Source organism: Antechinus flavipes, chromosome 1 (genome assembly GCF_016432865.1).
Source record: "Antechinus flavipes isolate AdamAnt ecotype Samford, QLD, Australia chromosome 1, AdamAnt_v2, whole genome shotgun sequence".
Taxonomy (NCBI): domain Eukaryota; kingdom Metazoa; phylum Chordata; class Mammalia; order Dasyuromorphia; family Dasyuridae; genus Antechinus; species Antechinus flavipes.
The window spans coordinates 109,804,563-109,816,385 of NC_067398.1; the positions used below are offsets into that span (position 1 = coordinate 109,804,563).

At 35.9% G+C, this 11,823-nt stretch overlaps 1 protein-coding gene across 1 annotated transcript in view; it reads right to left on the reverse strand.

Moving 5' to 3' along the window:
- The window catches only part of PDCD1LG2 (programmed cell death 1 ligand 2), a 29,357-nt gene extending 21,342 nt beyond the window's left edge, over nt 1-8,015 (reverse strand). The window contains exons 1-2 of the mRNA XM_051987694.1: nt 7,923-8,015; nt 1,626-1,973 (exon numbers count right to left, since the gene is read on the reverse strand). Of these exons, the coding sequence (XP_051843654.1) occupies nt 1,626-1,973; nt 7,923-7,977 (403 nt within the window). The 5' untranslated portion in view covers nt 7,978-8,015. The remainder of the gene's footprint in view (nt 1-1,625; nt 1,974-7,922) is intronic.
- Nucleotides 8,016-11,823: the final 3,808 nt, after the last annotated feature.

The following is an 11,823-nucleotide window of genomic DNA, read 5'->3' on the forward strand; positions in this document are numbered from 1 at the left end:
GAGTTACAAAAACAAAAATGAAGTAATTCCTGTCCTCAAGAAGCTTGCATTCTACCCAGGGAAACAGCACATACACATTTATATATATTTAAAAATCACATCAATTCTTTGAGAAGTGAGATGGAAGTGTTACTCACCCACTTCCAGAAAATGTGGAAGTTGGGCTGAGGGCAATTTTCTTAAGAAAAGTTGAGCAATTTTCATAGAATCTTAGAAGTGGGATGTTAGGAATCATTGGATCTAGCTTTGTGCTCAGGGAGGGATCCTTTCTATATCAGTTGTCACAAATGATCACTTAGCCTTTAGTAACATCCGGTTCTGAAAGAATGAGAGACCACTATCTTTGGGGGTAGGACAGTTTATGTGAATCTGGAATATTTTCCTTAGTAGGTGCCGGTCATTGTCTTAGGCACTGAAGACATAAAGACAACAGTTCCTTTCATTAAGAACTTTAAGTTCTCCTGTGGGAAGCAGAATATACACAGATAAATCAATGCAAAATATATTTAAGGTAAATTCAATGTCATTTGAGGATGAGAGCACTAAAAATTGGGAGAATCAGGAAAAGACTCATAGAGGATGTGGGGAGAGTATATTTTTCTCTTCTCTTCTTTGCCCCTTTTCTCTCACAGTAGTTATAGCAGCACATACATAAGCTGTGAGAGCAAATGCTTCCCTAAGTTAGATAGGACCTCAAATTCTTGGCTGGCTCTTTTGCTTTGTTTCTTTTTTTGGATGTGATCAAACAATGATCCCAAGAAATTATTGCTTTTAGGTTTGGTGGCTACTTCATGAGCTCAATCACTGATTTGGACATTACTTGCCCCATAGGAGGATATATTCTTTATAACTATTGCCTTCAAGGAGAAAAAGATTATTTCTTATAAGAAGATGAGATATTCAAAAAATGACAGTCTAAAAGATATGGACTTTGAGTCACTTTTTGAACAGTACATATCTAGATGAATGTGAAATATATGTTCAGTAATCCCATAAATACCTCATAGGTCTTTGTCTCCTTGGAATGTATTTGAGATTATAGTTTATTTATTAAGTGTGTATTAATGAGGGTTTTTTTTTTGCATTTTAAGCATTTCTTTTGTTGTAAAGTAACTGTCCTAAACCTGTATATGATATTTTATACATTTTCTAGAAGGAACTCTACTAATTCCTTTCAAAGGAGATCCTGTATATGAACTATAAGCTTTCTTACAGAGATTATAGGACCATAAATTTAGAGCTGAAAAGAATCTGGTCCAATCCCCTCATTTTATGGGTGAGGAACTGAGATCCAAAGAAGCTGGGTGGCTTTCCCAAAATCACACAGCTTAAACCAGTCATCCAGTTCTAAATCCATCATTTTTTCTATCATACCATGCCAACTCCTGGACTTCAAGAAAGGGGCAAATGAACCAAAAAATACAAAAAATGTCTGCTTCTCTCTGTTTGGGGTCTGGCCTCTTCAGGAATGGAACTAAGTCTGTTCAAGTCCAGAACTGAAGTCCTTTATGTCCAAGATTCAAGGGATCTCATATGTTCTGGAATATATCTTTTTATCCCCATATACCCTTACCCACATTCCCATATGATCATCTGCTTCTGCACATCCTTACAAGATAACCAACCTTTTACTTGTAGAGTGACATACTTGTAGTCAGCAGCATCCCTATAAAAAAGAAGGCAGTGGTACTGGCCAGCATCCATTATTTGGACATCCCTAATATGAAGCAAGGCCTTCCTGAGGGACAGCTGGTCCTCTAATAACGTCATTCTTCTTCCAGTGGGTTCGCTGTGAATTTCCGAGTCTTCCTGCTTACTAGGAAAATTCACAATTTTTCTTTCATCCCTTGCCCAAGTGACTCTTAATGCTTCAATGTCCACTTCTCCGCCAGTATCAAAATTACACTCCATTGTGATATTACTACCATAGTCTGCCATATAAAACTCCTTGGGAACAGTCACTATGAATAAACCTATGGGGGAAAACAAAAAGACCATGGTGTTATTTGACCACAGATCCCAATTTTGGCTTAGTTGAAACAAAAAAGGTCAGATTCATATTCCTATGGATTGCCTAGTTTAACAAATTGATCACTTGAATAGAAATCAAGAGACTGCCTCTATTGGTATAACTTTAATATGAGTTATTTTCCCTGATCTAGATCTCTGGTTTTTCTGTAAAATGAAAGGTTTGGACTTGATGGTCTCTGAAGACCCTTCTAAATATGACAGTCTTTGAAGCTATCATCTCTGGCCCCATAACTTCATCTAAGACTCCTTTCATTTGCCTCCTCTTATTCAGTGCAGCAGCAACTCTTTGTTTTGCATTATTTCTTGGATACACTGCCACTGTACTTTCTTATGTCCCTAAACATCCTAACCTGACCATAAATTTAGATTTAGAACTGGGAGGAATCTGGTCCAATCTCCTCAGCTTAAACCAAGTCATATGGACTAACCTAATCATCCTTATCTCTACTTCCTTTTCAAAACAATCAAAAATCCTCTTCCTCAAACACTGTTTATCAAGCTACCTCTTTTTTAAGATCCCGAAGTGGGGTTCTTTCCTAACTAGGTCTCATGTCAAATTAAATCTCCTATAGTATGAAGGGGGGAGAAATCCTGACTCTGAAATGAGAACTGGGTTTCAAATCTTATCTCTAATACTTTCTACCTGCGGGATCTTAGGCAAACTCTTCTACAAAATGAACAGTTTGGACTACGTGACTTCTAATATCCCTTACAACTATAGATGTGTATACTCACAATCTTTATTGGGAACCTTTCCATCTTGCTTTAATAACTGAGCCCTAATCACTTCAGCAATCCTTAGTCTTCCTCCATTTCTCCAATCATTTATTCATTCAATTAAAAAACACTCTGGGAACACCTACTAAGGATGAGGTACCACTATCCTCTCAGATAGTTATGTTGTGTCTTTCTAAACTTCTCACTCTCTCATCTGGCTACTCCCCTCACTACTCCCCCCACTCCATATCCAATCAGTTGCTGGGTCCTCTCATTTCTATGTTCATACTTCACATATATACTGCCTTCTCTCCTCTCTGACACCGGCACCAGGACAATGCTAATCCCAGTGCAATTTCTCATCTCCTAAATTATTGCAATAGCTTGTTGGTTGACTTCCCTGCCTCAAGTTTCCCCTCATTCTAATCCATCTTCCACTCAGCTGTCAAATAGAACTTCCTAAAAGTTCAAGTTGAACTATGTCACAATCCCCACATCACCCCAATCCATCCAATTAAATCAATTCTAGTGACTTATGATGCCTTATCAGATAGTTTATAAAGTTCTCTCTAATTTGTCTCCTTCCTACCTTTCCAATCTTATACCTTACATCCCAGCAGGTAAACTGCAATCCCGGTGTCATCGATTTCTTCACTGCTCCTCAAACATGTCACTTTGTCTCCCATGCTTGGGACGCTTTCCTGCTTCATCTCCAGTTCCTAGCTTTTCTGGCTTCTTTTGAGTCTTAGATAAATTCTCACATTCTTCAATTAGTCCTTCTTGACCACTCTTTAATTCTATTTTGTACATAGTCCCCCATTAGATGATAAGAAAGGATTTTCTTTTGCCTTTCTTTGTATCCCCATCACTTAGCACAGCCCCTGACAAATAGTAAGTACTTAATAAATAATAATTGATTAACTGACTTTACCAGATGTTGAGGTCCAAGTCTAGGGGGAAAAAAGGATGCTTTTTTAAACTAAATCCCTCCCCTTTTTAAGTATGTGTGTTTCCCAAAGCTTTGTCCAAGGCTCTCTTTTCTTCCTATCTGTACTTATTCCTTCTATTACTGATCTCAAGGATGAGAATCTGGTCCTGGATTCAATTATTATTTCAGTGCAGATGACTCCCAAATCCTAATATACTCAGTTCTAATCTCTCCAATCTTGTATCATCAACTGGTTGGTGAATATCTGTATATCTCATTATCATCTAAAACTCAATATATCCAAAACATTTTTCATTATCCTCTCTTATAAATCTGAACTTTCTTTAAACTTCTCTATTTCTGTTTAAGGTACTACAAACTTCCCAGTTACCCCATTTCATAACCTCAGTCTTATCCTTGATTTTCCCTTTTTTTTTTTTTTTTTTTTTTTTTACTTCCCATACCCAGTGCAGTACAAATTCCCACTAAACATAACATTTTTCACTATTGTCTCCTTTTCTCCATTCACAGAACCAACAACTTTTCAAATTTCCATCTTTCTTGGACAATAGCAAGAACCCCTCAACCAATCTCTCTGCTTCCAAATTCATCACTTTCCCAACCATTTCCCACACAACTATCAAAATAATTTTTCTAAGATACTCCACTTCCCAAAATGAATGCTTGAGAGAGTGAGGAGTCCAGAATGACACCTACCTTGCTAACCTAGGTGGCTGGAAGGATGTCCTTAGTCACTGTTCATTAAGTACTTTTGATTGAATGCAAAATGATTAGATAAATGGATGAAGGTTAAAGATTTCTGGACTGATTGGAGTTCTGTTATTAATTCCCCTTCTCCAAAACCTTCATTGGCTAACTATTACCTTTAAGATAAAATGTCAATTCCTCAGCCTGGCATAAAAAAAAATCACTAAAATCTGGCTGTCTTCTCTTTCCAGCCTTATTTCATATTATGTCCCTTCACTGTTCTCTTTCTCTCTTCCCCACTATGTAATAAACTAGACTACCAGTCTCAGACTTGATCTTTCATCTCTGTCGGCACTGCATTTTCACAAAATATCCTTTCTATGTGGAATATATTTCTTCCTAAGACCTGATTCTCAGAATCCTCTTCCTTAGGCTCAGCTCAGGTGCTATGTCTTTAATGAAACCTTCCCTAACTTTTTCCATTTGTTAGTGCTTTCTTCCTTCCCAAATTTCCCTGTATTTATTTAAATGAGTGCCTTTATATTCCAGCAAAATCTGACCTCATTGAGGCCAGTGATTGCCAATATTTATATCTTTTTAACAAAGGAATCTACTACAGCATCTGAGCATTGTTGACAATATTGGTTCTTTTTTAAAATAAATATTTGTTGTTATATATAGCAGCAAAAGTTGTTAGCAAATGAAAGTGATTTGTGAACTTAGCTTTCTAACGTAAACCAAAAATATACCGGGGGAACTCCAAACACAGTTAAATTTACTCCTCATAATGCATTAAAGTAAAGAGTCTTATACAAACATTTAACCTGGCTAATAGAAGGCTAAGTAGAAATAAAATATTTGAATTTATTTATTTTAAAAATACCTTTATTTAAAACTTTGAGTTCAAAATTTTTTCTTTCCTTTCCTCTGTCCCTTCCCCACTCCCTGAGATGGTAAGCAATCAAATATAGGTTATACATATGCAAGTGTGTATAACATTTCCATATTTGTCATTTTGTACATGAAGGACCAAATAAAAGATAAGAAAGAGTAAAAAATAGCAGGTTTGTGAATTTATTAACCATAAACATAATTATAAACCATGTAAACATATATATATATATCCATAAATACCCATTTTTGGTGTGCCATCTACCTGCTCCTATTGGAGCATACACAATTATAGATATAAATATACACTTGTGTATATGAATGAGCATCAGAATTCAGGTTGGAAATGTCCTAGGTTCAAATGCTGATACTTACTGATTGTGCTAGCATAGATCAGTCATTTCAATTTCTTAAGACTTGGTTTCTTTCTCTCTATTATGAAAATAATGATACTTGTAACAGCAAGCTCATAAGACTGATGTGTGGAAAGTATTTTGTATATACCCCAGTATTAGTTAAATGTAAATACTGGGACTCTGTTGTGCATATCTATTAATGAATCAGCAAATATTAATTAAGTGCTTGCTTTTTGCCAAGCATTCTCTGCCAGACTGTGCTATGTTATATGTATACACACACAATAATACATATGTGTGCATTTGTATGTGTGTTTGTATATGTACATATACGTGTGTCTGTATATAGCCTTTCTAATCAGCACTTAACATAGTTCCTGGTGCATAATAGACACTAAATAAATGCTATTATTGACTGACTGTCTTCTGCTTTGCTTGACGAGAAGCTAGCTATTTTGGTATCAATTCTAGTGCCAGGTGGTTTTGAAAGGAAGTTTTATCTAAATATTCCATTCAATAATAGTAAATGCTCAGACTCAGACTAAGTATCTATTAAAGCCACAATGCTCTGTTACAAATTAGAAACAAAAAATCCAGAATCTCTTTGCTGTGATTTAATGTGAATTTTCCTCTTACCTCAGACCCTTGCCTTTGATTTTGTGCAAAGAAAGCTTATCCTTATGTGTTCTTCTGTTAGCTAGCAGAGCCAACAGCTTGAGAAGCACCACAGGCTTTCTGAGAAGTGTGAAGTTTTGCATTTTAGTGTGACAAAGTTCTGAGTTAGTAGCTATGACAACTTCAGGAAGCTAAAAACAAATCACTAAATTATTCAGCTTATTAAATAAAAAGCAAAAATAATCGCTTGGGTCATCTCAGCCTAGAGCTCCAAAAATAATGAAAATTTTAATGAACTAGGTGTAACCCAGGATTGAGGAGTCCTGGGATTTGGTAGATGAAACATATGATCTTTTATAGAGAGATAACTGAGAGCAACAGAAAATACTGAACCTGGAGCCAAGAAGACTTGAATTTGAATCCAATTTTTGACAACTATTGTATAAATGAAAGTAACCTCTGCCTACCTTAGTTTTCTCATCTATAAAAATGGGGCAAGATTAATAATAGCACCAACTTTCCAGAGTTGCTCTGAGGATAAACTGAGATATTTATAAAATGCTATATTAATAATATTTTGCATAATATTAGCTGGATGTTATTGTTATTATTATTATCTATTAATTGCCCAATACTCTGAAGTGATCCTTAATAGCAATGTGACAATAAATTCCTTGATTTACCATGGACCCTTGAGAAGCATGTCAACTGAATCCGTACACAATCAAATCTACTTTGAAGAAAGAAGAGGGTAAAGGTTCTGGAAAAAAGGGTTGAAACCTCCATACCAAGCAAGTTGATTCAAAGTGGGCATCCCAAAGCCAACATGATTTCAGGAATTTTCAGGTCACCTAGCTCATTGTCTGGAAATTCAAGCTTCTCTTAGAGAGACAGAAGACAGCAATGCCTTCAGCAACTACTTTCCTTTTTTTGTGCCTCAGTTTATCATAAAATGAAGTGGTTGTACTTGATCTCCAAGTACTTTGCACCTCTAACATCCTATGAGTTTTTTGAAGAAAGATTGGGAGGGAACACTAATAATAGCAGCTACCATAACTTTAAGGTTTACAAAGTACATTATCACATTTGATCATCCCAACAACCCTTGGAAGTATGAGTTATAATTACCTCCATTTTATAGAAGGGGAAACTGAGTCAGGCAGTGTCAAGTGACTTAAAGCTAGTAAGTACCTGAGGTTGGATTTGAATCTTTTTGATTGTAGGTTCTGTACTTGTACTATAGCATTGAGCTGCCTAGCAAATAAACCTATTATGGCATTAAAACAAAATGTTTTTCTTTAAATGCAAATGTTAATGAGAAGCATTAGCAATTAGAAATGAAAAAAAAATTCCTTTCATGAAAAATTTCATTTGAATTGCAGGATCTAGTCCTAAATGTGAGGCCCTTGGTGAAGGAGAAGGAAGAGCAATTCTCTATGGAGGCTTTCAGGACCTCTGTTGAATGGAAGAATCCCTTATTCATCCACATATTCTTTGATGGTCTACTGTGACCTCCTCCATGGCCTGAACAATGGAAGTATTCCACAAGAGATGATGTCCTTTAGCTCACCTTCTTCAAGCAAAAAAGCTGGTTTGGGACTTTTGACAAACTGGATGTAACACTTGCTCTACCTGCTTCATAAAGTTGTTGTTATTATTATTATTATTATCGTTACCTGTTATCAGGTGGAGCTTCATTTCCACAACCAGAAAGTAGAGAAGGAAGAACATTTTGCTTCCTGGGTCTGAGAGACAAAGACAGAAAAATCACCATCAATATCTAGACTTTTTCTGCAGTGCTCATTCTGGTTATGAATCAGTGGGCCTTGTGATTCAATGATTTCAGAAGAAGAGAATGACTCTTAAACAAATCACTTGTGGAAGGTAAAGAGGTAACAGACAAGAAATTTGTTATTGATTCATTGTGGGAAGAAAGGGAGGAAGATGATTCTGAAGAATTTTTTTTCCAATCTAAAGGTTTTCCAATCCAAATGAAAGGTCATTATTTCTTAACTAGAGTAATTCAATTCCATTTAGGAAGCTTTATTAAGAAGCCACTATGGATAAAGACAGAGGCAGTATGATATAATAAGTGTCAGCCTTGGAGGTAGAAATTCTACCTGAAAGATACTGGTTGTGTGACCTTGGTCAAGTCCCATAAATACAAATATGCTAATTTAATAAACCTTTAAGACAACTGCCAAATCACAGGGAGTCTGCCAATTTGCATTATCATGGGTAATTCCTTATACTGATAAAATCAAACATACAATATTCACAAGGCCTCATATTGGGTGCTTAAGATAGAAAGACTAAAACAAATCAGTCCCTACTCTTAAAATGTCTAAAACGAATGGATCACAAGAGCATGCAAGGAGATTTTGGAGGGAGACCAAATCACAGAGTTATAGGGAATTCCATCTATCAATATATAAACTTAAAAACTTGTCTGGGGAAGTGGGAAGTTAATTTGTCTCACAAAATATTAAATAACGATTTTAAAGAATGAAACAGATTATTCAATCAAATTGCTCTCACTGAAAAATATTATAAATCTTAGTGACAGCAGAAAAGTTTTATGTCATTAATAAATAAAGCAAAAACACTAATTTCATCCTTTTAACATTTCTTTTTGATTGCGTTTTGTAATGTGCATAATACATTTGTATAGCAGTTTACATATATAATTTATAAATAAAAATCAAGGGTATATGTTTAAAAATTTTTTCGGATAGAATACATTATCAGAAAAGTTTAGACACTGTTGTTCTAAAGGACCAGAGAAGATTGAGGTTGAAAAGAAGTAGTATTAATTCCTGCTTTTGCTTAAAGATTCCTCTGCCCCCAATAGTGAAACTGACAAAGATGAGTAAGCAAACTTTCTCTATACCTTCTATTCATGGGAAAAGATTGTTCTGAGTAATAAATGATGTAGGAGGGTATAATATACATTTTACAAAATTGGGCAAAGGTGTGAAAAAAACTTTTCTGATAAAAGAATGGAGACATACAAGGTTCTGTCAAAACAAAACTAACAGAAATAAACCCAACTGCATATCATTATCTTTATCCATTCATTTTTTTCTGTCATGAATAATCAAACTGATATGGGGGAGGCACAGTTAGGATCTAAAAAAGTTTTTTTTTAATAGATTAGAGCATTGGTCTGAGTTTAATCAAATGAAATTCAATCAGGATAAAAGTAAAATTTTGCCTTGGGTACAAAAAAAATCAACTTCACAAGTACGAGACTGGGGAAGCACGGTTAGAGATGAATTATTCTGAAAAAAGATCTGTTCTAAATTTCATATTTAGTCCTGGGTACCATAGTTTAAAAAAGTCACTGATAATAAAATGGAAATGTTCTGAGGAATACAACCAGGATGGTAAAAGGCTTTGAATCTATGTCCTATAGAGCGGTTGAAAAAATTGTTCAGCCTAGAGAAAAAAAAGCTCAAGGAGGATGTTAGCTATCTTTAAGGGTTTGAAAGGTTGTCTTTTAGAAGAGAGACTGTTCTATTTGGGCAGAACCTCAAGCAGTGAGAGGAAGTTACAAAGAGCAGTTCAGGCTTTATGTCAGGAAAAAGTTGCTAAATTAAAACTGTCCAAAAGTAAAATGAACTCAGAGATTCAAAGTCTTTCAGTAGATGCTTGGATGACTATTTGTAAGGTATGTTATGGTGGAGGCTCTTTCCATTCATAGGATGGATCTTATAGTTACTGACTTCTCTTCTCCTTTCAAAATCAATGTTTTATTAAAGAAGCCTATAGGGTTCTTAAGTTCAATGGTATCAATACAATATTATTGGCAAACAGGAGCATTTGGAAGATGTCTCTATGTGTAAAGATTTTTTTTTTAGGCTTCTGTTTGGACTTTAACCATGATATCTTTTATGACATTGTGATGGGCACTTTTGACAATGATTTTTCCCTGTTTATTGATGTGGTGCTCAGAGAAGCAAAAAGTTATCTCTGGGGTTGTGCCCACCAAAGAATCTTATATGATCTTAGGATATGTATGAGAGGTACATCATTGGAAGGAAAGCCTTTAAAGGTTTAGTTTTCTCTGTTGTTGTTGCTGTTGAATTGTTCAGTCCTGTCTGAATCTTCGTGATCTCATAGATCTTAGTGCACCAGATCCTCCTAACCTCCACTATCTCTCAAAGTCTATCTAAATAAAGCTCATTATTTCCATGATACTATCTTTCCATCTCATTTCCTTTTTTCTTTTGCCTTCAAGCCTTTCCCATATTAGGGTTTTTTCCCAGTGATTCTTGTCTTCTCATTATGTGGCTCTGGAGGGGAAACTGAGGCAGGTGACCTTGTCCAGCCCTCCCTCATTTAAATCCAATTCACTTGCATATCACAGCATCTCCTCTCAGATGTCATAGTCCTCTTCAAGAATGAAGGACAAATAACAGCATATGACATAATAGATGTGCATTTGACATAATAAAGTTTAAATCCTTACTGAGATAGTTTCTATTTGTGTGATCATGGGAAAATCATTTAAACTCTTGGGACCTCAGTTTCTTACTCTATAAAGTGAGGGTGTTGGATTTGATGGCTTCTAAGGTCCTTTTCAGCTCTAAAACTAAGATTCTATGTGACTAAAGGGAGTAAAAAAAAAAAATGAACATAAAAGCTTGTAAGGATCATTCTCCTTGGCTATGACTGGCTATTGCCCTAAAAGAAGATAGGAATTTAAATAACTGAAAGCAAATAATAGATAGACAGACAGATGGATAGATAGATAATAAATATATACACATACATGTACATACACACATATGCAAATGAAGAAATGAATACATGTTTTTTGACAATTGAGAAAACAGCTAGAAATTTCTCTCTCATCCATTCACTCTTTGACCTATTTCACATATCAGCTAAAACTCACCATCAAAACTTAACAATAGGCTTCCCAGAAGAAGAGCCAAAATGTCAGGCTAAAGGTAAAGGCTCACCCAAGCTCTCTCCCCAAACCCCTCCAAATACCTTTGAATAATGATTCTAAACAAATTTAGAGCATCACTCCTACAAAAAGATGGAGTGAAACAATTTTCCAGCCCAGGACAACTTGGAAGTTCATCAGGAAGGGTCTTTCTCACCAGAGTAAGAGTGGAGTGCAGTCTGTTACAAGCCAGGTCAACATAGTCCAAGCCCCAGCAAACAAGGGATGGGCTTCAGAGCAACTGCAGCAGTGGTGGTTTCCAGACCTCTCAGCCCACAGATGCCAAAGACAATTTTGGTCAACAGCAAAGGTTTGTCACACCTGGGAGTGAAGAACAACCCCAGTAAACCAAAAACAGGCCTTGGGAATTCACTGAATCACCAGCAGAAGCAGCAGCTTCTGGAGCTCTCAGTTCACAGTGAAACAACTGATTAAAAGGAGATTATAGGGTTATCTTTGCTAGGATTGGTGTAAAACTCTGTTGCTTTGCCATATTCAAATCCACTTCAAAGTCTTGGGTGGCAGTCCCAGGGAAGGGAGGAGCACTAGCACACCAGAACGTCAACCATAGGGAAGCATAGATCCTTCTCACAGTTCCACGGTAGAAAAAAGTATTTGTGGTC